Consider the following 26,644-nt stretch of genomic DNA (forward strand, 5'->3'; position numbering starts at 1 on the left):
TCAAGCAGGGTTTTTGCCAGAGTTTACTTTGGTGGGTTCAGCTGTTGTGCAAACAGCTGACTACTAAAATCCCATTAAAATCCCTAAGCTGTTCTTTGCAGGGTACACCAATTTGTGATTTTATTGAATTGACAGGAAATTTAGACAGAATTTACTTATTCAAATTGTTATTAGCTAAGATTAGTCCCTATTTTCAAAGAAGAAAAAAAAAGAACAAAAATAAAGAAAAAAAAGAAAAACCTCACCTTATTAAACATTTACTCTCTGCCTAAGGATTTTGTACACATCACTGACAATATAATTGTCTCACCTCCAAAAGGGTGTCAGGAGATTAATTAACACACCCACCAAGATACACAATTCTATCCTAATTATGTTCTTCAGACTTCATTTTCAAGAGCATTAAAGCAAAGTCAACAAAATGCACAGAAAATAGGAAACACTATGATGAATTATTTCATAGGCTCACTAGCAATACTTTTACAAAATAAGAAATCAGAGTGCTTGGGAAACTCTTTATGTTCTTATATAATAGGATAGTGAAATACCAGTGATGGCTCACAATAAAATAAACAGATTAAATGAGCAACACCCCAGAAAACTCTGATAAACAATAATTAACAACAGTAGAAAATAGAAGAATTCGGCAAAATGCTCTCCTAAAAGTACAAGAGTACCCAACAAGCAAAAATACTTTTTCCTGGAACTAATTCAACCGACCAGAAGACAAACAGTGTTACAGGCTCTGACTCACAAAGATAATTAAATAACTGGGGTATTGCTGGCAATGTCCTGCAAGTATCACCTCAGTGCTCTCAAGTGACTTTTTGGTTCCTGGATCCTGAAAGCAATTGAATGAAAAATCGGGATTTAAAGTAATGCATGGCCTTAGAGGTCACTAGGCAGGGGGACAGAGTGAGAGCTAAAAATACCTTTACAGCTCTGAGGATAATTGTGATAATGAGGTATCCATCTCTCAGGGAAGGGGCATCTGTAGCATAATCAAGTGAAAAAAAATCCTCTTTTTCAATGGAATCCCTAATTCTTCCTAACAACCTATGAACACCCTTTAAGGTGATTAAGGTGAGCAGTGCACTGAAGGTTATTAGTCTGCAAAGGAAGACACTGCCCTTGCTCATAACACTTATCTGCAGCTGGCCACAGCAGCCAGGCCACTGTGAAAGCAGTTTTTTAAAAGCTGAAGATGACTTGGGAGAGCAGCAAAAGCTGCCCAGCACCAGGCACTGCTCCTGTGCAGGGTCTGGCAAAAGTGCTGATAGGAACCACTTGGATTTCCTGCTCTAGCCACAAGTCCTCCTGTGTGACTTTGGGCAAAGCATTCACCCCTTCAAGGTCCCAGTTCTCTCTGAAACAGCTGCAATGTCTCATGGTGCTGTTGTAAAAATAAATGGAGGTGTGCTAACACTTCCCAAATGAGCCACGTGTCCATCACAGGAAAACAGACAAATGAGAGTGCTCAGGAGTGCTAAAATTATAATAATCACCACTGAGTTTAAACAGCTTTACTGACATGTCTTGGTAAAGACTTCATTTATCCTGTGCAGTTTATTATATTCATAAATAATTTCACAGTATTTTGAGCTCACATTTGAATATGATCAAGCTGTAGAAGAACCTACCAGAGGGCAAAGTAACAAACTTAAGTGGTGTTCCCTGACCCTAATTTTCATAGGTCCATGGAGAATGCTTTGTGGAAATGATTGTTTTATTATATGTAACCTGCCAGAGGGCAAAGTAACAAACTTATCTTAAGTGGTGTTCCCTGACCCTAATTTTCATAGGTCCATGGAGAATGCTTTGTGGAAAGTTTTATTATATGCCATGTCTTGTCATTATTTCAAACAGAAAACTTCCAACCCTGCAGTGCATTACAGAAGAATAATCTGAGAACCTCTACTCAAAACTGTACTCAGCCTGCTCAGGACTTGGTGGCAAATTCCAAACACACAAAATAACATGCACAGGGAGAAAGAAAAAACCCACAGCACTCTAGATGCATGCTTCACTTCGCACACAGGCAAATCCACAACCAATGCAGAACGAGCCAAGATGTTACAGGCAAACAATTTGGGACAGGAAAGCTCAGAAATGGTCTGATTCAAGCCCACCAAGATCAAGGCAGGTCCACTACATTATTTTGCAAAATACTGTGGCATTTCTTGGTTTTTAGTCATCAGCTGGAAGGTGCAGACACAACAAATAAGATTAGATTAAATTATTAAACCTCAAGCTTCAACAGAAGTTTGGTTTAAATTCTGATTTAGAGGCTGGCCTTGGATTTCTGCTTAATTCAAACTTGTTTGCCTAAACTTTCAAGATCATTAGAAAAAAAAAAGAGGAAGGAAAGAAAGAAGTCTTAGAAAATATAACAACTTATTTTACTAGCCTCCAACCCCCTTAAATTTTGTCTAAAATACATATTATAACTTTATCCTATATAGCGTTACTTGAGTGGATAATTGTGCTGATGTAAGAATTTTTTAACAGTAATTCTCTCTAATTCTGTTCAACATATAAAAGAAATCAAAACAAGAAAAATATTAATTCCACACCACTACATGAAAGAAAGAAAATTAAAATGAGGTCAGGATAATAGAGTGCTATTGATGCACAGACATAGTAATTGAAAAATATCTGCTTTGTGAATTCAAAAGCAAATATACCTCCTTATGACTCAAAAATTACAATAATTAAATAAATTCAGGACTGGGATAGAGACACACAAAGACAGAAAATAAAAGGAAAAGCTAGTGCTCACTCTTCTAGGAAAAACAAAGATGACCCTACCTTAAATAATTCAAACTCCTTCTTTGGCATCAACAGCTATCAATTCACAAAGGATATTTGCAATTAAAATAAATGCATATGAATCCACTAGGACTGAAGTTACCACCTCTAAGCAAATAAGCAGGTAAAAAAAAACAGAGGTAAAACATTTTTGCAGTATCTCTATCAACTGCATTCTCTGTGAAATACAGACACCACTGCTGGAACCCTGGTTGCTGAGAATTTTAGTCTGTGCTGACAGACTCTGATCCCCAAGAGAGCACTTCATTTGACCTGAGGTTGTGGAGAAAGCTTCCAAAATGGAATGACAAAACTGGGAGTGTGGGTGTGGAGTTTGAATAGAAGTGTGTAATATCACAGGGTAGAAAACTTAAGAGTTTAAAGGTTTAGAATGCAGCAATATATATAAAGCAAGATGGAGGTTCTAGGGTGGAGGTTGCTCCTTCTTCTTCACCTTCGTATTTTCCTTCTTCACCTTCTCCTTCTCCTCCATGGGTTTGGGTGGTTTTGTGTAATTGAATAAAAAAGTCCGCATTGCAGAAATGGGTGATTGGTTATTGGGTTAAAAGTGAAGATAATTTAGGTGCCATTTTTTAATTGGACAGTTTATCCCTAAAAGGCCTTGTAGAGAGGGAGATGGGGCTCCATTTTTAGTTTGTTAGAGTGCAGTGCTGTAGAACTCAGGGTTTGTGAGACTGTGACATAGATAAGAACTAATAAACATCTGAGTCCCAACAAGAAATTCCGTTTCACGCATTTAATCCCAACCCTGGCAAAAAAGAAGCAAAGACTCCCCACATCACCTTCAGCCTCTAGAAGAAATGTCATTTGTTTGTGCACACAGAGTGACACTTCCAGAGGAGGTTTTGCTCCCAGGATGGACAGTACCTGGATGGTGCGGGTGTAGGCAGGCTCCGGCCATCCCTGACCGCCTTCTGTGTTCCTCAGAGGGTCCAAAATGTTGTTTGGCACAAAGCCTGTGCTGCCACTTTTGTTCTGAACCTTCCACCACTGCTTTCTGTCATCCAGAATCTGAAATAGTTTGGTAAATTAGTTACATGTCTTTTCTGACTTTCCTCCTGCCAATACTTAGGCTGTGAATCATTTCAAAACAAAGCTGCAGCTTTGCCAGGCTCTGCGTCTGCCAACAGATCTTGCACAGATGTGTCCCTGAGAAACCCCTGTACCTTCCCTGATTCCCACCATTCCCAACTCTACATGGTTCTACTGCACTTTTCAAAACGGGGCTCTCAAGAAATAATATATAAGTGTGTAATGGAGTTCTGTAAAACTCAGGAGTGGGCTGGATCAGACAGTGGAACAAAACCGAGATACTTGCACAGAGATGCTGTCATCTCTACAACTCACATGCTGTTGACAAAGGAATAAATAATTACTAATAACTCAAGTAAAGACAGCTCTAGGGGACAAATTTGGGGACACAACACTTCTTAATGAACAGGGAATGGGAGCAGGATGGCCTGGAGCAGTCAGAAGTCTGACTGCCTGCCCCACATTCTCACACTCAGCATTTTCTCTCTTTGTCGCTCCCTCCCTTCCAAATGTATCTCACTTTTGTGGTGCCACATCCTCTTGGAAAGAACAGTCCTTCACTATACTCTATGTGTACACAGATAGTTATTTAAACACTACTTAATATTTAAAAGCAACACTAGAGAAGGTGGAAGGAACACACAAATGTATTTTGAGCACGGATCTCTACAGCACCCCTTCCTAAGTCAGCAAAATTGGTGCAAAACAAATTAACTGAACTTTCCATACTGAGGCAGACAAGTCAAACACATTGAAGCAAACATTAAGGAAAGCCACACAGTCCACAGGAAAGGTACCCTCAGCTTTGAGTAGCACCAGAAATTTGTGTGTTGCCTTTGCAAACAAAATTACCTCCACAATCTCTTCTTTCATGACAGAAAGCTCACTGTTGTTTCTTGCCACGAATTCGTACTTGCATTTGGCGTATTTCTTGCTCTGTGTTTTATTGTGTGCTTCATAGTTTCTGCAAAGCAAAGATGAGGCTACTGTTCAGTGAGACAGTCAAGCAACTAAAAACACAAAATGCCCTCTTTGAATAACCTGCAAAACATTTTTTAAAACAGAAACCTCTCGACTATAGTGTGATGCTGCTGTAGAACTACCTATTCATAATACACTGATTTAAGTGCCCAAAAAAAAAAAGTACAAACAAACAAAATAAAGAGGTGGCTGAAATGGACAGACCTCAAGAACTGCTAATCTTTATTAGCTCACTGCTTGCAAGATGTATGATAACAACCTAGATTAGCAGGTGCTATTGTTTCTAAATAAACATGTACTCTATATTTAGTTTGTTTTCCTACAGAAAGTTAAACAGTCATTTGCCATATAAACAAATGACTATACTAGGGATATAATTGATAGCTTGGGCTTTGTATGAAATTGTATTTCTAGTGTTCATCACAGATAGTTTCAAATACATGAATAAATTGTTGCCATCAATACTAATGGAGTCAAACTCTAAAAAATGTTCACCTATTGTAGATCAGTTTTCTTAATTGACCATAAGATGCCATCAGCTTTAACAACTTCAAGTTACTTTATCAGTTAAGAATAAGAAATAACTTCTTGCCAGTTACACACAGAACAAGGTACATCACAGTAAGTGCTGTATCTCTGTTTCCATGAGGAAAACCTGTCCAGAATGCCTTTGGTTATGAAGATACTACTTTCTTTGGCATAACACTTTTCAATTCAGAAGTGCCCAGCCCTCTCCAAACAGGTCCAGAAAACCCTCCCAGTAACTTTATACACTTGCTGCAAATTATACCAACAACATAAACCCATACTGGACAGTAAAGAAAGTAAACAAAAAAAAAAAACAAAAAAAAAAACAAAAAAAAAAACAAAAAAAAAAACAAAAAAAAAAACAAAAAAAAAAACAAAAAAAAAAACAAAAAAAAAAACAAAAAAAAAAAAAAAACAACCAATATGAATAAATAAACAAATAAATAAATAAGCAAATAAATGCTAATTAAAACATGAAGCAACCCATGGCTTGAAATGCTGGGTACAGGGTCACAGCCCAGGGACATGAGCACGGCTGGTTGCTGCTGCTGCTGCTGTGTAACTCTGGGTTCCAGGTGTGCCTGAGCAATCCAGCAGTTGCCTGGCTACTGCATGGCTGTGGAGAACTGTCTCACTTGACTTGAAGAGCAGAACCAAGGGAAATCATATTTAGATTGAAAGATTGTTTTGAAAGAAAGAGAAAACACTCGCAGTATTTAAGGAGAGAGTGAAAAGCAGGGGATGACCCCCAGCCTGCAGAATAGCTGTTACAAGGCTGAACAATGTGTGAGTAATACCAATTTTTCCTGCTACCACCCTAAAATTAATATAATTTTAATTTTCTTTCTTACTGTCTGAGAGATATGACTAATGTAGTTCTGACAGTACTTTTACTTACAGGCAGCCTTTACAAAATCATTACAATATTTTACAATATTCTATTCTATTACAGTGACTTCCTATTTTGTCCACACCTAACTATCCTGATTACTTCAAAAATGTAATTCAGGAAGAACTTTTTAACATGTCTACATTTTAGTTTTACTCAACTCAGCAACATGCCCAGAACATTCAAGCCCAGCCTAATGAGCCAGTTTACTCTGGGCTCAAATATTCTGATCACTTCCCTCCATCCATCCTCCATTGTTTCTCTATGGTATATCAGATATACCATAATTTCAGGCCTCACTCTTCACTGCACCCTGCTCGAGAGCCTAGAGGGTTGCACAGACTTCCAGAGAGCTTTTCTTCAAATGACAGTGAAGCCAAACTCCACAGCAAGAAACTGCTGCTTTGAAACAGCACAAAACTAGCTGAAAGTTACTCAGTGCTCCTGTGGCATCAGAGCTCCTGAAATACCTAATATCCACTGCAAGTCTGAGACTCTGATGCTTTATTTGCACCATCCAATGAAGGCATGTCTCACATCAGTGGTGAGAAGCAGGAACCACTACAGCAGATCTCATTCCACAGCCTTCCAAAGACTAATTTCACCTTTCATGAACTGCTTCAAAGAAACATTCATTTCTTTTTACTGCCACAGAGGAGGCTTGGATAACTTTTTCTGTTTCAGACACCCTGATATCATCAATGCAGTAGGATTCTTTCTCTAAAACTGAAGAGGAGACAAAAACCTTTGTACAGAATATTCTTACTATGAAAGGACAAAGCAGGTCTTATCACACTACAGGTAAGAGCAAAGAATTTAGCGTGCAGATCATTTAGATTTCAAAATAAATGGTCCCCAGACAGGAATGCAACAGGCAATCAAGTTTGAGAAAACAATTAAGAGATGACAACTCTGCTGCTGTTGCCATAAAGAATAAATCCAAAGTTCTGAGAAATTAATTGTGTCTTCAACCTGCACACCATATGGGAATTGGCTTGCGTGCAGATTAAAAACAGGATCTTTTAGCACATGGCTCAAAACTAGGGATTCTGAAAGAGTTGTCCTCAAGAGTTGTATTGAGGATGATTTAACCAGCAAGTTGATCCCCAAAATTTAGCTTAAACATCTTCCATGGCTCATAAGACAAAATGCTTTTTATATAATATATATGGAATATGGTTTGGTACAGGAGAGAAATTCCAGTGCTTCTGTACTGATGTGCCTCCACAGTTTGTGCTGGTATAAATTCTCCCCAGAGATAAGGCCGAGGATCACTGCATATCACCTTGTCAATTATTCAGTTTTAGGACAAAATGAAGGGGGTGAAAGAGGATGTGCAAAAAGACACTGCTTGCTATGCAAACATTTCAGAGTATTTTCTGTAACATTTGAAAGAGGATGGAAGAGACAAGGTGTCACTGTTCTGAAAGTGGGTATTTATACAGCAGCCCAGAAAAATGAAAAGCAGGAGATGATGGAGAACTAAGTGAGCAGCTAAGAAAATCAAACAGTCAGTCAAAACAAGGACAGGTGAATCTCAGAGCAGACTCATCATTCTTTGTAACTCTGAAAAGAGCAAAGAGTATATTTAAATATGAAACAAATCAGAACTAAAATTTGAACCGAAGTCGGTGGATTCTGTGCTTGCAATTGGGTTGGAACTCCACTATATCATTTTTGACAAAAGCAGCAATTTAACGTCACAGATAAACAGGATACCTCATAGCAGTTATACAAAAAAAGAGCCCAAAATGACACACTTTAGGTAAGGAAAAGCACCGCCAAACAGAATCACTTCCCCAGCAGACACAATGCCACGACCAGAGGCAGTCACAGACCCCGCCACCCCAAGAGCAAGAAGTGGGGACAGTTTTCCACAGCAGCACGGCCGCAGTCGGGGCAGGGTTACCTATCTACATGTCGGCTAACAGTTTGCTTAAAGGCAGCCACAGCTGCCCCCTGGTCCAGCAGAGGCCCTCTCTTGTACACCGTGTTACTGAATGCATACCCATCCGCCGGGGGGTAGTCGGGAACGCCGGGAGGCTGCAAGACAAAAAGGGAACAAAGCCACCGGTGGATTAGTGCCATCCTCCCCTGTGCTCCATCCTGTCAGCATTCCCCCATCCTCAGGTGCCCACGGTTCTGCCATGAAAAGTTAATAATTTCTGCGTTTCAAGCAAGTAAAGGCGGAGATCAAAAGGACGAGAATGAAAGAATTTCTATCCCGAGTCGTCCCGCTGCATTAATATTGCAGTGGATGTTCAGGAGAAAAACAGATCTCTGGGGCAAGGGCTGTGCCATCTCTCAGCTATCACCACAGCAACACAACTTATAAACAATGCCTGAGCTGCTCTAAAATACCCTGCACAGAAAAGCTGCTCTGAGCTTCTGTTCTGGGTGTACACCTCAAGCCACAAAGCTCCAGGACAACCAAGTGTGGAAGGAATGAGGGAAAATTGTCATTCTACTGCAAGAGCTCCTTCGTGTCACATCCTCACTGAATATGGCTATAGTCCATCAAGAAATGCAAAAAAGGAGTGTGATAGGTGGTATAATTATGGATTTTAATTAGGGAAAATAATCCTACTTTATCACAAGCACATATGTGCTGGTGATACATTAAAAAATTTAGGATTTTTTTTTTTAATAACAGAAAAAAAAAATCTTAAATTCAGCATTGATGCTCCCCTTCTAGGCAAGAAGGATCTTAATCCATTTCCAAAAGCAAGACCAAGCTTGACAGTTCATTTGTGGGTATCATGATATTGAAATAGCTAATTTTATATCCTTTCCTTATACCATCCAGCTGCACAAGTCAGACTGGCTGAGATTCACCAGAATTTGCCAAATCTTTAAACCTGGGTTGTTGTGGCTTTTTTAGTTTTCTCCTGCATTGTTTTTGCATTTGGCTTATTTTTTTATTGTCTCTGTTAATGTGGCTACAGAATAGTTACTCACCTAATCTCTACTCCCAGGTCATGGCACCCTTGATTAGGGGACTGAGGGTTTATGAAAAGCAATTAATAAAATAAATTAAGCCACACAGAACTGCCCACACAACTAGAATATTCTCTAAAACACTATTTCCAGACCTCTTTGGAAAAAATCTCCAGTGACACCCGGCTTATGCCTTACATCAAAAGACACCCATGAGGCAGGAATTCATTTTCCTTCACACACAGATTATTTGCATCACTTTAGCTTCACTGGACACTCTCTGGTGGCTGTTTCACCATTTGAAGTCCTCATTGCTGAACTGCCTCCCCTTGAAACCCCTCTGCTAGGAGCTGCACGTGTGGCTGGATCTTAAGATTCAGGAATTCAGGAATAGAAAGAAAAAAGGAGTTTTTTAGGGGTGGGAGCCTCCAATACACTTTTCCTGATGCCAGAGCCCTGCCCAGCAGGGAGAACAGGGTCCTGCTCCTCTCTCCTCTCACAGGACAGCTCTCCACAGACAGTCTTGGTTCTGGGGAGATGAATTCCACACCACCACACAAGGACAATTAGCAGCAAGAGACAAACATTTCCATTCTCATCTGATTTTTGCAGCTCTCCTCATTGAACAAGCTGTTACAGCAGATATATGAAAGAATAATTATCCTGGTGGCACCCACTCCGGGGCTGTGCTTTTGCTGCAGACAAAACAGCATTTTGCACTCATGCAGCTTTTTCCAGCTGAGCACCTGCAGCATTTCCCAGCCATCAGGCAGCTCAGTGCCTTTTCCCAGGGATGTGCTAGGGAGGCACAGGCACAGGGAGCCAAGGTGAAATCCTTTGCCCAGAACTTTTTGGGAATCGGGGACAGACATGAAACCAATGCCTGACATCCCAGGAACCAGGCACACAAACTGCTTCAATGAACTGAGATAGATTTTATATATATATAATTTTTTTTAATTTTTTTTTTTTTTGGTGTATGTGTCTTTTGAAGGTTAAGACAAAGAGGTTAAGTTGACATAAACAACTACCAGTGTATGGAAAAGACTGAACTCCCTGAAACACAAGTAGTTGAAACAGCTCAGTATATTCTTCCCCTTCAGATTTGTTTTAGGTTATTATATAAATAAATAACATGAAGTTCTTAGAATGATCAGAAGAAAAAAATTAATGATATTTTTTAAATACTATCAAAATAGTTTCAATTCTGTTGTCTGTTATTATTATTATTATTATTCAGAAGGAACACAATATAAACAAAAAAACACATGGAAATGTAGATCAGTAGTGAAAAATGAGAAAATGTTTGATATTTTTTGGGAGGTCACGAGGGAAGGGTGGAGGTGATGGCAGTGGCAAAAGCTACATCTCATTTTGCTGCTCCCATTAACTCCACTAAAAAGCTTTTCTTGTCAAAACGAATCACTGGCAAGACTTACTTTTTGTCCCATTTATTCTTGTGTATCTTGTTAGGCATAAAGCCAAACAGTGCTTTAAAAGATCAAATATCTATCATGTTATCCCTCCTTTGCTTGGCAAGGTTTTTATTAAATTTTTTTTTCTGGTCTCTATAGCTGAGTAAACTTTTATTTTTGACTAACAGATATTTTCATGAAAATAAAGTTTTAATGTGACTGGGAAGTTTTTGTTGGGGAGGTTTTGCTATCTCAAATTGCAGACTTGATCTGCAAGAAGACAACATCCCATATCAGCCAGTAATAATTCCCCAAGATAGAAAAGACTCTAAAGTGAACGTAGGAAATTCTTAGGTGTGCTTCCACCTCACCCTGCTAAAAGGATACATTGGATTAGCTAACACTAGGTTTAAACTCAAACCAGTATAGAAAAATTTAAATTAAATCTTGTGTCCTCCCCAGCAAAAGACAAAACCTTCAAAAGGGAAATTTTTGTATGATTAAAAAGCCAATATCCTCTTTTTGTTAGTTAAAAAGCAGCAAAATCTACATATATTCTTAAAATATTCACAAAAACTAAAGTTAGTTTTCTGATAAATTCTATTGAAAAGGAAGGGATAGAATCTTTGTTGAGAAACAAGGGGCTGGCTATAAAGTTGGTCAGAAAATGCACCCTAGTTTCTCTAAAGGCTTTAGATGGTGATGCATATTTCCACTCTTTAAAGAGAATAACCTAACTTTTGCTAAATTTCTGATATTCCTTTGAAGAAAAATTTGGGAAAATGCTATATACAATCATTTTCCTAATCAGGAGTAAGTTTTTTTTGATGTAGACCTAATCTACCTGACATGGTATTGCCCTGAGAGCACCTCTGAATATTTATAAGCAATACAGTGAAAGTATCAATAGATTAATGAATGGAATAATAAATCCCACATTCATGAGGAACCAGTTTAAGTCCAAAATTCCACCAAAAAGCTCCTTTCTTTTGGATTGTGTGCCTGTGATTGACAGCACTTTGGTTCAAACATTGCCCAAAGTATTTATGCCCAGAATCAATGAGATCTGATAGCAGAGCTCAATCAGACTGGGGCTCAGATTGTCCCCCCACCTAAGGCAGGGAAGTGCACAGGTTCAAGGAGAGAAATTAGCAAAAAAACTTCTATTTCCCTAATTGCATTTTTGGTGGCTGAGCAGGCATTTGGTTTCCTACAACTTCCTATAAGTGTGAAGACCTTCCGAGGATAGCACAGGTGGTTACTGCAGGAACGACCCAGAATTTTGTTCTTAGGAAGGAAGGGGTTGGTGTTAATTAGCTAATTAACAGCACACTTCTGCAGTAGCTTACCTCACTGGACATTCTTTTCATCTCCTGCTTCCTCTGCTGCTCTGCCACGTTTGCCACAGACTCAGCCAGATGGTTGAGCTCCTGCTCCTTAGGGGCTCCCATGAAGTTCAGCAGAGGAGGCTCCCAACCATTCCTGAAACGGGGCACGTAGGGCGGGATAAAATGGTCTTTTGGCCATTCAGCTCTGTGGGAAAGGCAAGTCAGAAATCTGTGTCGAATGCTGGTTTAATAAGGTTCAATTTATAGAAATTGAAGTGCTTTAGAATTTTTATTAGTAGAGAGGAGAGGCTGGGATTACAGTAGAGGCAGAATCATGCTAGAACAGGGAGAATCAGCAAACACATTTATTTACCTCCGCTATCCTCCCTGCTGTGCCCTGCAGAAGGAGTTTGTTGCTTCTGTAAGGACACATCAGTGCTAAAACACAGCAAACTTCTGCCTTATTGCAAAGATGGGTAGCAGAAGAATCAATCAAAACAAATCTAGGACTCGTTTTAATGGTGAGAGGTGGGGGGAAAGATTGCAATTCTCTATTTGTGTGAAAGAACCACCAGAAGACTTCAGAGAAACAGCCAGCTTTGTAAGAACACCTGAATGTATGGAAACTTAGGGGGCCTAACTACAGCAAAACCAAAAAAACCCAAACAATAGCTTTACAGACAAAAACCCTACCCAACTCTACATGCTCCAGGACACAAGAATTATCATCACATTTGCTGGTTTATGGTCCAGATTGATCTTTATAAAATACTGTCCTACTTTTCAGAGTTCCACTAGCATTCTCTGTTGTAACACCAAACACCTAAATTAATGCTGTCCTGCTCTGCCTTTGCACCACACCTAACACTCTGTCCCACAATATAACCTTAACACTCTGTCCCACAATATAAATTGCTGTGTCTTCACACTGGAAGCAAAAACATAACAGTCTTTTAAAAGGCTCATTGCTGACACTGCCCAAAATCAAGGGACAAATGCTGCCAGTCTCATGAGCAGTCAGCACTTCCCAGCCTCTTAGGGCTGGTCAGTAATCCCTGATTTTATCATTCCTCTCTCCTGCTACATCCCACCCCAGGGTACGTCTGGATACTGAGATCAATCTCACCATCAATTCTAATCTGCACAGATCAGACAACTACATTTTAAGTGCTTCATTCTCCACTACCAAGCACCAGCCATTTCTCTTTCTGTTTCCTTTTTTTCAGGATGGACTAAACAAATGGAGTAGTTCCCAAGACAAGGAGCCTGTTGTTTTGCCCAGTGATCCATTTTCCCTGCACAGGACTCCAATGCTATGAGGCCATTTCCACTCCTCCCATGCAGCCTTCCTTACACTCTACAGCTTTCAATCAACCAAATAATTAATAAAATTATTAATAAAAACAAAATCCATCTGGTAGACATTTCTGTTCCAATCTGAAATGTAAGAGCAAGGATGAATAAACACAAAAAGCATGCTGCATTTCCAGTCCAAGTGATTGCATACTTCATCATCATCAAATGTACTTATCTACCACAGATTATAGTCAAAATGCACTTTGTTAATTTAATATTCTTCTTTTACATCTTCAATTCACCGAATTTCAAATTACAGAATTACCCTGAACCCAACAAATGCATAAAGAAGTTAACTTTCAGCTAAGATAAATCATAGTGAATCCATTAATATATCAAATATATCCAATAATGTTTTCACATGTGGCACAGTTCAGTCAATAAACATTTTTCTATAATTACAAACATTTTTATAGCATTATGATGCTTTTAAAGAAGTAAAGACATTGCAAATTTTTAACTTCAAATAATTATTGGAAATTGAAAGCAGACATTTGTAGCTTTTATTTAAAACTTTGTCACTCTTTATTGCATCTTCAAATTGTTTTTTAATGAAGTCCAGATAGATGGGTTGGAAAAACAACAGTCAAAAACAACATGCAAGGGACAGTTCAGAAAAAGATACTCCAGATTATGTTAAGAGGTTCTGGATACCACTGGGAAAAAAAAAAAATCTCTCTGCATTTTGTTTCTCCTTGAGATCCCAAATCCCAGCAAAGCTCAAGAATTCCTTTCCAAAACCCTCAAAGAACAGTTCTCAGGAGTCCAAATCCTAACAAATAATATTGAATTTATCAGGGGCTGGATAACCTGGTTACGACCATGTCAATAAACTTGATTTTAGAGAAAACTGTAAAAAACCTGAAGATTCTCTAAGACCTGAAGGTTTTTTTCTCACCTGGCTTTGGTCCATGAATCACCCAGGGACATCCAGAGCTGTCCCTCCTCGCTGGTGACGGTGTATCTCAGGAAGTCTATGGTGTCTTTTGTCAGCAGGGGGCTGAGCACTGTGCTGGCAAGCTCTGGCCCTCCTGTTGTCTGTACCACCTAAATCCAAGGATTCAAATAATGCCAGGAACACACATGTTGTCAGTAAGGAGGTGGCTGTGAATTCATGTTACCTACGGTGCTGCTAGGAAACAGTCTTTACTCATAAAAACACCCCAAAGAAGTAAAACCCCCTCTGAGAATCTAACAGTGTGTCTTGATGTCACACAAATTAACTAAACTATTTTTTGCTGGGGAGATGTTGTTCTGGTCACCAACCATTTTTTGCTCAGACCCACTCTGGGGAAATGTTATTTTTGCTTTATTGATAAAAGCCACACATACTTCCATTAAATTTGGTTCCAACTCTCCTCCTGCCTAATGTAGAGAACCCAAATTTTTTATTGTTAATAAAGATTATAATGTCAAAGTGTAACACGAGGCTAAAGATGACTTAAATAAATACACTTAATAGAAGGGAAAATATGCAGAAAAGGATATAAATTATTTTCTAAAGAAAACCTCATCCTGAGATACAAACATTTCTCCTTACTTATTGTCCAAGGACACAACACCTCAAACTTGTTATCACTGAAAAAGTTATAGAGCATATAAACACAAGAGTTCTGAAGGGAAACACTTAGAAAACTGTAAAACCTTACCATATGTAGTGGGGTAAAGAGAAAATGAACCAGATCAGCTGCACTAGGATTTTGGATATGGAACTTCAACTTGGCCTGAAGGAATCAAACAAATCGCACATTTTAAGAAACTTTTAACTGTTAAGACAATAAATGCTTCACATAAGAACGGTCATGGTCCTCCTAAGCCCAGCGTTTGGCCTGCAACAACCCCTAGGTGCAAATGCTCATCCATCCCATTGCTCTTGACTCCATGCATGTTTCAGCACCTATTGTGCAAAACAAGAAGTTCCAAAACCAAGTTACATGCTTTTTGAAGAGGCATCTCCTTTGGAAATCTGACACTTCTTGCTTTCATTAGCGTTCTGCAAACTGTCCAAATAAAACAAAATTGTCCTTCTCAGCCCACTTTTTCTAGCAATGTTCATAACCATTTACAGACTTATTACATTGTTCCTGAATCTTGTCTTTTCCAAATTGAAACGCATTCTTGTCCACCCTGGAACTTCTTCAATTTTGCTACACTTCCAAAAATATCAGGCCAGGTAACATAGTGGCATGTTGATGCTCTTTGTAATGTGCTGTTGTCCTTTTTTCCCTGATGGCTTTCACCATTTGCTTGGTTGATCACACTGAACACAGATGTCTGTCTCCCAGCAATCTCTATTACATCAACATTTTGTTCTGATTTGTTTTATATATGAGATTTTTCCTTGCCAGTCCATGACTATCACATCTGTCAGTGGTGATCTTCATCTATCACTTTATGTGTTATAACAAGATATTTCTATGAAAAATCTCTGAGATCATCAAATCCAACTTATGACCAAACACCACCATTAACAAAAAAAATTCTAAAACCCTCAAAACATTAAAATTCACTGATAGAGCTTCTTGGAGAATTTCTTTTATCTAGTGATCACCCACTGGCTTTGTGGGCTCCAGAAATAAGAAGCCCAAATGTGCTTTAAAGAGTTGTAGTAGTTTCTATTGCATCTTGCCATCTGTTCCTCAAACTGCTTTTGGCTACCCTGGTTCTGCTTTTACATCCAACTGTCCCCCCACATGAAGAAAGGAGAAGGATGTGTTTTTGCTTCTAATAACTTCCTATACATTGTTCCTCAGCCATAACAACACAGTCCCAGTCTATCTAAAGCTCTTTCACAGATGGTACGCATTTCCAGAAGCTTCCAGAATGAAGTTTTAAAACAATTTCCATTATACTGGTAGATTTTATTCTTCTAGCTACTCCTTTTCTTTTTAAACTAGATTCTTCATTTTATACACTTCTCCTTGCCTGACATAAAGCACACATTTTAGGCTTTTGTTGTTCCTGCAAAGATGCTGAAATAAAGCATTGTTTGAGCATTGTCACAGCACAACTCCTCAAAAGCAACACCAGAACCAGGTCCCAGATGCTGCTGAACACCAAAACAAGAGCTGTGACTTCTTCTGCACAGAAGACGAAGATGCAAAGATGCACAAATTGTTCTTGAGTAAAAAAAAAACTAATTTAATGCAGAATGTAGGAAGAATAATGGAAAAACCCCTGGACATTACATCTTTTACTGAGAAGGATGAGCATGTTCCAGGATACTCATCCTTCCCCAAAACACCAATCCCTTAAGACCAGAACCACAACACTTGATGCAGCTTTCTTTTTTTTTTTTTTCCAGGATACTCATCCTTCCCCAAAACACCAATCCCTTAAAACCAGAACCACAAGACTTGATGCAGCTTTTTTTTTTTTGCCTTTTTTTTTTTTTTAAGATATTTTTAACATGTCTAAATATTTCCTACAGCCCTGCAATCATAATTCATTCCCCAGGAGGAAGAAAGAAGCTGATTTGACTCAGTGAATTCAGAAGCAGCTTTCCCCCCTGGCACAGCCTCCCCAACAATGGGAAGGGACATTCGGTGTCTGACAGCAAATGCTGGGAGGGTGTCCCACGTGCTGCCTCCCTTAAATGGGAGACTCCCACTTGCAGGAGAGGAGATGCCAGCAGAAGGCTCTTGAATTATCATCTGGAATTATCAAATTTTCCAAGTCAAATGATTTAAAGAACCAGGGAGAAACATGTTGCTGAACACCAAATATGCTCATCTAGTCATTGTGTGGAGAACCTGAGTAGCAGCATCCCAAAGCTCAGAGGCCAAGCCAGCCCAGAGGTGGCCAGCCCTGGTCCAACCTCACATCTCAGACCCACCAGCTGCTTTCACTTACCAGGAGATTGAAGCCATGCTTGAATTTTTGGAAGCAGTCAATGAATTCATCTGGTGGAGGTGGCTTTGCACGGAGAGTGAGAACACCCTCTGGTGAACAAAACGAGACTTTTATACACCCATTTATATGTATGTAGCTTCCACAAGTATTTCAGATATAGTAAACAAGAAATCCATAATAACTTTACCATCTTACCGAATTTTGTAAATACAGAATCAAGGCAGGAGCATATTCTGTGGTCACATCTCTAGTGAGTCATTCCCCACTGATTTCAAGCAAATGATTTTCATAAGTTTCCCTCTAAGCATATCCTGATAGGAACTTTTGTGCTCAAATTGAGAGAAAATTGCTACACTGATTAATAAAAACCACACAAAAAGAAATTTCCTAGTTCCTTCAATGGTCAAGAGAAATAGAGTTGTGTGCAGTACGAACTCTTACCTCCAGGTCCTTTCTTTTTACTTTTTTTAGTTTTCTTCCTCTTTGAAAGTTCAGCAAATGCCTCTGCAGCTTTTTGCAGTTTGGTAACAAAATACTCTATGTCATCCAAAATATGGTTCAGAATTTGCTGTGGGAGAAAAGAAAAGTAACTGTTTCTCTACAGAATCTATAGCAGAAATACTCCAGAAATTGAAATATCCAGACTCCCAGACACCATCAGCTTCCTTGGAAAAAGTCTTTGTGGTTTTAAATTTACATACCTGTAAAGTATTTTAATTTTTTTTTAAATGTAGGCCAGCTGGAAGTTTTTTAATTATGTGTAACAAGATAGTTCATCTCAGATTGCAATTACACAATTTACTTCCACAATACATTTTTGCTGAGACCACACAAAAAAGAATTGTAATTATTTGAATGGACAGCACTTTCATAAAGAGTATAACTTCATAATCTCCTTTTGTACTAAGTATTAAGCTATTTGGTGAAGCTGTCTATGAATTAAGCTGTTTGTGGAGAAGTGCTCTTTGAAGAATTGATTTCAAAGAGTAACTGGAGAAGAATGAATGAACCCCAGGGGAAAACACAAAGACACCAATCCAGCAGGTCCCAACATGCTTTTTCCAAGACCCTCTGATGCCGCTGAGGGCAACAGCAGAGTGGAGAAATAGAGAGTTACAAATGACAGATGGGACAATATTTGATCTAACATATACCATAGAACATGCCAAATATTGTTGCTTATATTCAGGAATGCTTGAAGTTATAAATAAAAAGGGTCCACCTGTCTTCAGAAATGACCGTGTTTATTTTACAGGTGTTGTACATATCCAAGTCCTGCTAAACTCATGGAATTTTTTATCCTTACACAGTATGCTGAAGTCAGTCTACCTAAAAAATTACAATTTCTATTTCCAGCTCTTCACAGCAGAAAACTTGTCATCAACATTCAGTGTGTTTTTCTTCCTTTTTAAAAAAGAATACAAAGGAAAGAAACTGCCACCTGTTCATTTTAGATCTACCACAACAAGCAGAGGCTGCTTGGAAAGCTTTTCTCCAGAACTGAATATCCCATGTGGAGAAAAGTCTTCCCACAAAGGAGAGCTGCAAAATTTCACAGACATGAAGCAGCACCATTTGTAGCCCCTCACTTACAACATCTCTGTCAATCCTGGCTGCTATCATCTCTGCTGTTTCCTCCTGCTCGTGGTACTGTCTGTGCTTTTCATCTGCAAAGAAGGGAGAAGAGAATAAGGCATGCGTAAATGTGGGATTAGTATGTTAGTATATAATAATTTCTATATAGTTTATGCTTTGAAGTACACCACTGTAAGAAAAAGATGGACAAATCTCTACCATTCCCTTTGCAGGGACTTCACACAAGCTGAAAATCTTGCATCTTAATGCCTGATTCTATCCAGGCTCACAAAAAAATCTTCTGCACCTGCTTTCAGTGTACTTAACTGCATAAATGAAGTTAACTGCAGAAATATTATAAATTGAAACAAAACATTCAACTCAAAGTGGCAGATTATAAATACAACACAATTCAGAATCATCCTATTTTGCAAAACATGCTGAAAGCTACTCCAGTAGAAGCAAGCAAGAAAGAGTGCAGTGACTTTGAAGACAATTCTTATGTAAAAAGTTATTAGCAAAAAGGGATGCCAGGCCTGGAAACACAGAAAGAAGAGGGAGTTATGTGATAGAACTGATATTTCCAAATAAGAGCACCCACAGTCAGCGAATCTTTTTGAAAATAACAAGGGTGAATTATTTGAGGAATTATAAGTTTTGCATTTTTAACCTACACCTAATATTGCACTGCATTTGTGAGCAGGTGGGATTTCAGTAAACACATTTTAGAGAAGATCCACCTGAGTGGAATAAAAGGAGCTGCAGGAACTCAGATCCACAACTGCTCCAACAAGACACCAAACTAATAAAACTTTTCTGATATGAGAGCTCAATCAGAAGAACAAAACAGCCTTAACTCAAAACAGATGCATTTAAGTACATAGATTGAGCAATTATTAACATTTCAGATTTCTCTGTACATTTGCAGTTGTTTTTATTGCACAGTTGTGTACTTTGTTAAGTAATATTGATATAATTTAATAAGAGAAAAATTATAAGGAATCCAAGGCTCTTTCATAGTACAGTCTTAATATCTATTATTAAAACAACCCAAGCAAGCAAACTAAAAGAGGCTTGATCTTAACCATTTTAGTCTGTTTTATAGAAGGAACTTTATTCTTTCTGAAGAACTTTTATTTTTAAAGAAATCTCATAAAAATGTTTTTAAACAACCATCAAACAGAAAAATCTCAACCCATTAAGAAATGTTAAAGTTACAGCATTTCCTAGTTAAGGGTTATAAAAAAACCCCAAAAATCCAACAAACTAATTAGCCAAAGCAGCCATTAAAAAAATAAATATAATATAAATACAGATGATCTCAAGTCACCTTTTATCCATGATTATACTTTTGAATTGTCAAAAATATCTGGCCATACTACTGGGGAGAGCATCATACTGTGTTATTGTTACCACCTTCACAAAAAAGCCCAGGTCAAAATCTGGAACCCACACCCAGCACAAGTAAAAACAGCTCTGAACAGGAATCTAAAAAATGGGTAAATGCAAGGAAATGACAAATCAGATTATGACAGATCTTTGTTCCCAGATCAGGCTTGGGGCATCTCAGCCTCCACTGGGAAAATCCGCTGGCAGCGAGGGCAGAGGGCTGACCTTGCGCAACCACTTCTGCATCCAGCTACTGTCATCATCAAAGTGGCCTTTCCAAAGTACTTCTGTTGCCACCAAGCACCACAAAAACCCACTCCTGGCCCCGCTGTGTGAGGCAGCAGCCCAAGGAATACTCACAGTCCCCCTGCTCCGAGGCCCACGCCGACCATGCTGCCACGCGGCTCCGCACGTCCACCTGTGTGATGGTGCCCGGAGGCACGGGGGCAGGGGCCCGGGGGGGTGGAGGGATGGCACTGTCAGCTTTGGAGATCATTCTAGAGGGACAGGAGAAAGCCCATGAGTGACCCTGGAAGGAAAAAAGTTCTGTTCTCCAGCGCTTGGTCAGAGGAAACAAGGAGGCTTCACAAGGACGTTATGTTTTGCCGAGCAAGCTGCGCTCCAAACGGCGATGTGGAAAGATGCTAAACAGAACACAAACCCGCCCCAGGAAACCCACTCCAGGAAATCCACTCCACCAGGGAGTGAGCAAATCTTTGCCACCTGGGAAATCCCCAGGCAGTGACAAAGAACATGAGGAGACCTGCCAGGTCACACAGATAAATTCACTGCTTATTGCGGGGCGTTTCTACCAGCACCTGCAGTTGTAAGCGTGGGACTTGTCTTTTGTATGGGAGAAAATTGGAAGGTTTGAAGGCATCATTTGATGCCTTTCAGCCATCACAAATCAAGTATCTAGTCCCCTAAGTCTGGCCAGTTGTCAATCTGTCTTTTGCTTAAAACCCTGCCAACAAAACCAAGTTCACTGGCTGATTTGTTTTCTAACAGGGACCTGTTCATCCTCTCTCAATACAAACACATCAAGGTTCCCACCTGCCATTTTCCAGTTCCTAGTGTAGTTTAAAATGCTGTAAGGAAAGAGGTCTTTGAATTCATTCTGCAGTCTGTTGATACCAACAGACAAAAAAAAAATTTCTTTTTTTTCTACAGAGTAGCCCCTGTCATATATATCCCCCATTCCTTCCCCAGAGCTCTATTCAAAAACTAGATCTTCACCTTACATTCACCTTTTATAAACCCATCTCCTTCACAGCATTCAACAACAAGACCATAAATCAAATGTTGTTTGGTCTTTGAAGAAATAATAATAATAATGATGATGATGATGATGATGATAATAATAATAATAATAATAATAATAATAATAATAATAATAATAATAATAATAATAATAATGTAAAAGTAATACTACTAAAGTGATATTAATAATACATTAATAAATATAATTTAATAAATTAATAAAGTAATAGATAAATATATTTCTTTTGCCTTTCCTTTCTCCAGTCCCCTTTCACTCATCAACAACCTTGCAGCACCTCAATGATGCCTCAGAGGCTCAGTGAGGCAGGAGGGTCCCTCCCTGTGACCCAAAGCCAGCAGGCACATGAGCCAGCAGGGAGGAGCCAGCACTCAGCTGCCACCCACATTTGGCCTCTGGGCCTCACAGCCCTCGAGATTGATATCTCAGATTATTTGCCCCAACAGATGTATTGACCTACATTCTTTTCCCAATTAAATCTCATTAGTTTCCCAGCATGTCCAATGTGTTTGAGTCACTCTGGATTGCCTCTCAGTGCTTATACCTGGTTTGCTAACAGTCCCACAAATGGTAAAGTCTATTTATTTAATTTTAAACCTGCAAATAGAGTTAGACACAGTTCAGGTTCTCTTTTGTTTTTCTAGGAGTGCCCCTTGCTATAGAAAATCTTTGTAAGTTGCACATCAGAATTTAACAGGTATCCAGAACTATTTTACATTAATTCTAATTTTTGTCCAGCAGAGAGTTCTCTATCTGAGCACAATTATGGTTGAGAGATACTATCAGCATCACTTACACACTGAATTTCTAACAAGTTACCACCATCACCTTTCAGCTTCTGATATACTTGTGCCCTTGATTTTATGCCTCTGTTTGCTACCTCTCATTTCTGTATTAATCTTCTCTGAACCCAACAGATTCTTTCCCTCACATTTTCCAACTGGCAGAGAAGATTTTGCTACCAGGGAAACAAGAACTCTTCAGCATCATTAAACAGGCAGGCAGGAAGATTATTCAATCTTCAGTTGCTCTTTTATTTAACATCTTCAGATCCCAAAACCTTTTAGCATAATATTATTTACTTGGAGATATGGGGAATTTCTGGTTTTTAATTTAAATTCTGAACTGCTTGAGCCATATGCAGAGCTGAGACATGCAATGCCATTCTCTGGCAAGTGGAATTGATCTCAGCTCTTCCCATCACTAAGGTGGAACTGGGGAAGGTAAGACTGACACTATAAATTAACAGAACATGAGAAAATTATTAAAGCAAGATATGGCTTTAATACACATGGCTTTGGAAATATACCATTAGCTAGAAGAGAGGAAGCTCAAGCCCCCCACAAAACCCCAAAAGACAGCAGGCAGACCTGGAGATCTTCTGAATGCAGTGGCAGTCATAATCCTATATACTGCCAAGAAGTTGGATTTTTACCTCAGTGTCTCAAGCCTCTTCTTCTGTTTCCCACTTTTGCTGTCACTGATTGCACTTTCAATATCTTCATGAATAAGGGTAGCCTAAGGAGACAGGAGCAGGAAACATCAGGAATCAGCTGCTGTGTTCAGATCTTTGAAATAAATATCTCACCTTGAGACAGAGAATACCTGATCAAATCCCGTTTATTTAAAAGCACTGGGGAAAATTATTTTATGCATAAACCAAAAAAAAAAGAACAGAATAAAATCTGGGAGTTGGTATTTCTGTCACTACTCCAGCCTCAAGCGTTACCTTCACAGAAGTAAGTAATCTAGACACCAAATTTGTCTGAACAGCTGTAATTATCTCGAGTCAACCACTACTGCATAAGCTACTTTTTCCCTCTGCATACGTAATTTTTGGTTGTCTCAAGTATTTTGTTTGTATCAGACTATAAAAAGAAAATCCACTAAATATAGAAGCAGAAAAACTACTATAGATGGCAGCAGCACAAGCATTAAGACAGTAACTTGTCATGATTTAATTTCCTCTCAGAAATAATGACAGCCTCCAATTTCTCTTTGATGTGACAGAAGATGAATTTTTCAGAAGATATGGGGAAAATTATTTTATGCATAAACCAAAAAAAAAAGAACAGAATAAAATCTAGGAGTTGGTATTTCTGTCACTACTCCAGCCTCAAGCGTTACCTTCACAGAAGTAAGTAATCTAGACACCAAATTTGTCTGAACAGCTGTAATTATCTCGAGTCAACCACTACTGCATAAGCTACTTTTTCCCTCTGCATACGTAATTTTTGGTTGTCTCAAGTATTTTGTTTGTCTCAGACTATAAAAAGAAAATCCACTAAATAAAGTTAACCACTATTGCATAAGCTACTTTTTCCCCTCTGCATACGTAATTTTTGGTTGTCTCAAGTATTTTGTTTGTCTCAGACTATAAAAAGAAAATCCACTAAATATAGAAGCAGAAAAACTACTATAGATGGCAGCAGCACAAGCATTAAGACAGTAACTTGTCATGATTTAATTTCCTCTCAGAAATAATGACAGCCTCCAATTTCTCTTTGATGTGACAGAAGATGAATTTTTCAGAAGATTCCCTAATCTGTACCTTCCTGCCACTCCACAAGTGCTGTCTGCCTCCACCAGTGGCCCCACAAGTGAAATTTCGATGCACATCTAAAGAATTATTTTAATAGATCTTGCATTAAATAGGTCATGGCTTCTCACAGGATTTAGAATGCTCTGTTACATGTCCTCAGCTGACAAATTAATTTCCTACAAAGGCTGTCAAAGCCCAAATCTGTCAGTGTCTGGCTCACTCTGCAAGGACCATGTCTTTCCTAGCACCCTCACCATGCAGAAGTGTGTACCTTTTTGGGAGGAATATGTGACTTCTGCTGCGACCAGAAGACATTGTTGAATTTAGGATTCAAGGGGATTACAGGAATTTTCAGGCTATAATGGATTGCACTACAGAATAGTTGGGATACTTCAAGCTTACAGAATTAATAGAAAAAACTCTAGGGGACCCGAGAAACTTAAACCCATAAGAAGTCCATTAATCCAACACTCTTGGTGTTTACTATTTAATTTTTTTCTTGTTTATAAAATGTCAGAATGCCCCAAATAGTAATGATTTTAACTATTTTTTATTGCAGAGGCCCCTGGAGTTGCTTGTAACTTCAAAGAAAAACAGGGATAGCCAACAGAGAAAGACCTAAACTTTCAAAACCAAAAAGGTTTCATGGGCAAGGAAAAAAAAACCAGGATATGGCCTCAGAATCAAACAATACTTCAGAACTAAGAGAGATGCTGGACTTCCAAGTCATGCTTGTGTACTCTACTTTTTTATATCTACACAGAGGAACAGGTTCAAAAATGAAGAGAGACCAACTCTAGACATTGAGAAACTGGGTCCAAACACTCCTCAAAAGGGATCCCTGCATTGTTTAACACAATAACCCCTGAACTTCTGACAGGATCCCACTTTCCTTTAAAACAGCAAATTCTGTGCAACAGATCATAACTAATCATCCTCACACCACTCTCACCATGCTAATTCTGAAACTGATGCACAGTGTGATTAACAATCTGTTGTTTCAAAGCAATAATACAAACTACGAGAAAGGAATTAAGAAATCCCCATGAAATGATCAACTGGGATTACAGAGAATAACTAACAGAATTAAAATTTATAACCTCAGAAATAAAGAAATATTGCAGAATACATTTAAAAAAAAAGAATTTACACTTGAAGGCAATATTTTCATCAGTGACAAGCAATCTCTTTCCTTGTTTTGCCCCTCCTGCAAGGAATGTTTTCCCTTTCAAGATCTCTCCAGCAGAGCAGAGATGCAGAGAGGTGAGAATGTAGAGAATGTTTAATTGCTCAGTGACAAAAAGAACAGAAAGAGTAGGTAAGACTCAGGGCTTAGGTGAGCTCTTTGCAGATTATAAAATAAATTTGAGATAAATTATTTTACACCACTTTTTTTCAGAAGTGTGAAGGCAAACCATAGACATTTTCCAGAGCTTTATACATTTGCAAACCCAAATTAGCAGGTATAGAGTCCAAGAACCAATATTTACCCTAAAGACATATTTGAACATGTACTAAGGATTCAGCTTAAATATTAGATTACTCCTTTGCAATACATACTACACTACATTTGCTCACATACTATAAGTAGTGCTGATATCATAAGTGGATTAAACTTACAACATATTTACAAGAATAAAAATAAATAATTATTTTCTATGAATCAGCTCATTTATCTTTATCCACTGTACTGGCCAATTCATACAATCTCCCCTATTCAAATAGCAGATCTCCACTATTATCTTACCTTAATTTCATCACACTGGAAAAGATGCAAATCAGGCTTGTTTTGGGTCGGTTCTTTACATATTAATGCAAGAATTGAATTGTAGTTGCATGCATTCATCACAGCTTGGCAATGCTGAATTGTGCTTAAAGGAAAATTCTCCAGTTCATTCTGTCAGAAAAGGGGGAAAAAAAAGAACAAAACACAAAATGCCACCTTGCTACACAGTGTCCTGATCTCAGAAAAACTGCATGAGCAAAAAAGGGAAAGTGATAATAAGCTAATTAAAATCCTCAATCTCACATACATCGTTTTTCTGCTCGCTCCCTTTTTCTCTCTCTCTGAAAATGAGACTGTCACTCACAGATCCTACCTTTGATTCCAAGTCCACCAAGCTGACAGCTTTGTCATCCACTTGAAGAATCATGTCTTGAGTCCACACTTTGCCTTTGGCATCCAACAATTTCAGCTTCCTTATTCCATCATCCACTGTAATCATCGCCTCTTTTCGGTCCAGAACAAAGGTGGTCAAGTGCTGGTGAGCAAAATGTACATTTAAAAGAAATTATGATTGCAATTTTCCCTATTGTTCAGGAGTGCCAGTATTTAAATTGTCAGGAAGTAGCAATGCAAATTATTCACCAGTAAAAGTGCCTTTGTGTATGGCAGAGCCCACCTCTAGGACATGGATAAGGATGTTTAGTCCAAAATGTCATTTTAAGTCAATTTATTTTTGTGGCTTGCTTGGTGACACCCACTGTCATTTCCCCACTACTGTAAGCAGCCAGACTTGAAGGCACATTCTGACATCCTCCAGGTATCAAAGCTAGAATTAATCCATGAGTTTTAATTAGCTTTCTTGAGGAGTGAAAGCCTGTCTCTCTCTTGGCAAGCTGAAGTCAGGAGGTGCCAGCAGAGGCTTCCCAGAAGCTCCCTGACAATGTAGCTCCATCACCACCCTGACCTGGAGTGTCCTCATCTCTTCC

At 38.7% G+C, this 26,644-nt stretch overlaps 1 protein-coding gene across 7 annotated transcripts in view; it reads right to left on the bottom strand.

Annotated features, from left to right (window-relative positions):
• Nucleotides 1–26,644, bottom strand: part of EPS8 (epidermal growth factor receptor pathway substrate 8) — a 126,170-nt gene that overhangs the window by 13,775 nt on the left and 85,751 nt on the right. For 6 of the 7 annotated variants that reach the window (XM_041398671.1, XM_041398674.1, XM_041398669.1 and 3 more), the window contains 13 exons: nt 26,032–26,193; nt 25,680–25,829; nt 22,826–22,908; nt 20,472–20,608; nt 18,741–18,814; nt 17,589–17,715; nt 17,148–17,236; nt 14,945–15,019; nt 14,194–14,342; nt 11,961–12,144; nt 8,169–8,302; nt 4,714–4,825; nt 3,697–3,840 (listed from right to left, as the gene is read on the bottom strand). In XM_041398671.1, coding sequence (XP_041254605.1) covers nt 3,697–3,840; nt 4,714–4,825; nt 8,169–8,302; nt 11,961–12,144; nt 14,194–14,342; nt 14,945–15,019; nt 17,148–17,236; nt 17,589–17,715; nt 18,741–18,814; nt 20,472–20,608; nt 22,826–22,908; nt 25,680–25,829; nt 26,032–26,193 — 1,620 coding nt within the window. The remainder of the gene's footprint in view (nt 1–3,696; nt 3,841–4,713; nt 4,826–8,168; nt 8,303–11,960; nt 12,145–14,193; nt 14,343–14,944; nt 15,020–17,147; nt 17,237–17,588; nt 17,716–18,740; nt 18,815–20,471; nt 20,609–22,825; nt 22,909–25,679; nt 25,830–26,031; nt 26,194–26,644) is intronic. The other variant, XM_041398677.1, reaches the window with a different exon arrangement.

Source organism: Onychostruthus taczanowskii, unplaced genomic scaffold, assembly GCF_017590055.1.
Source record: "Onychostruthus taczanowskii isolate IOZ18803 unplaced genomic scaffold, ASM1759005v1 scaffold15, whole genome shotgun sequence".
NCBI classification, from domain to species: domain Eukaryota; kingdom Metazoa; phylum Chordata; class Aves; order Passeriformes; family Passeridae; genus Onychostruthus; species Onychostruthus taczanowskii.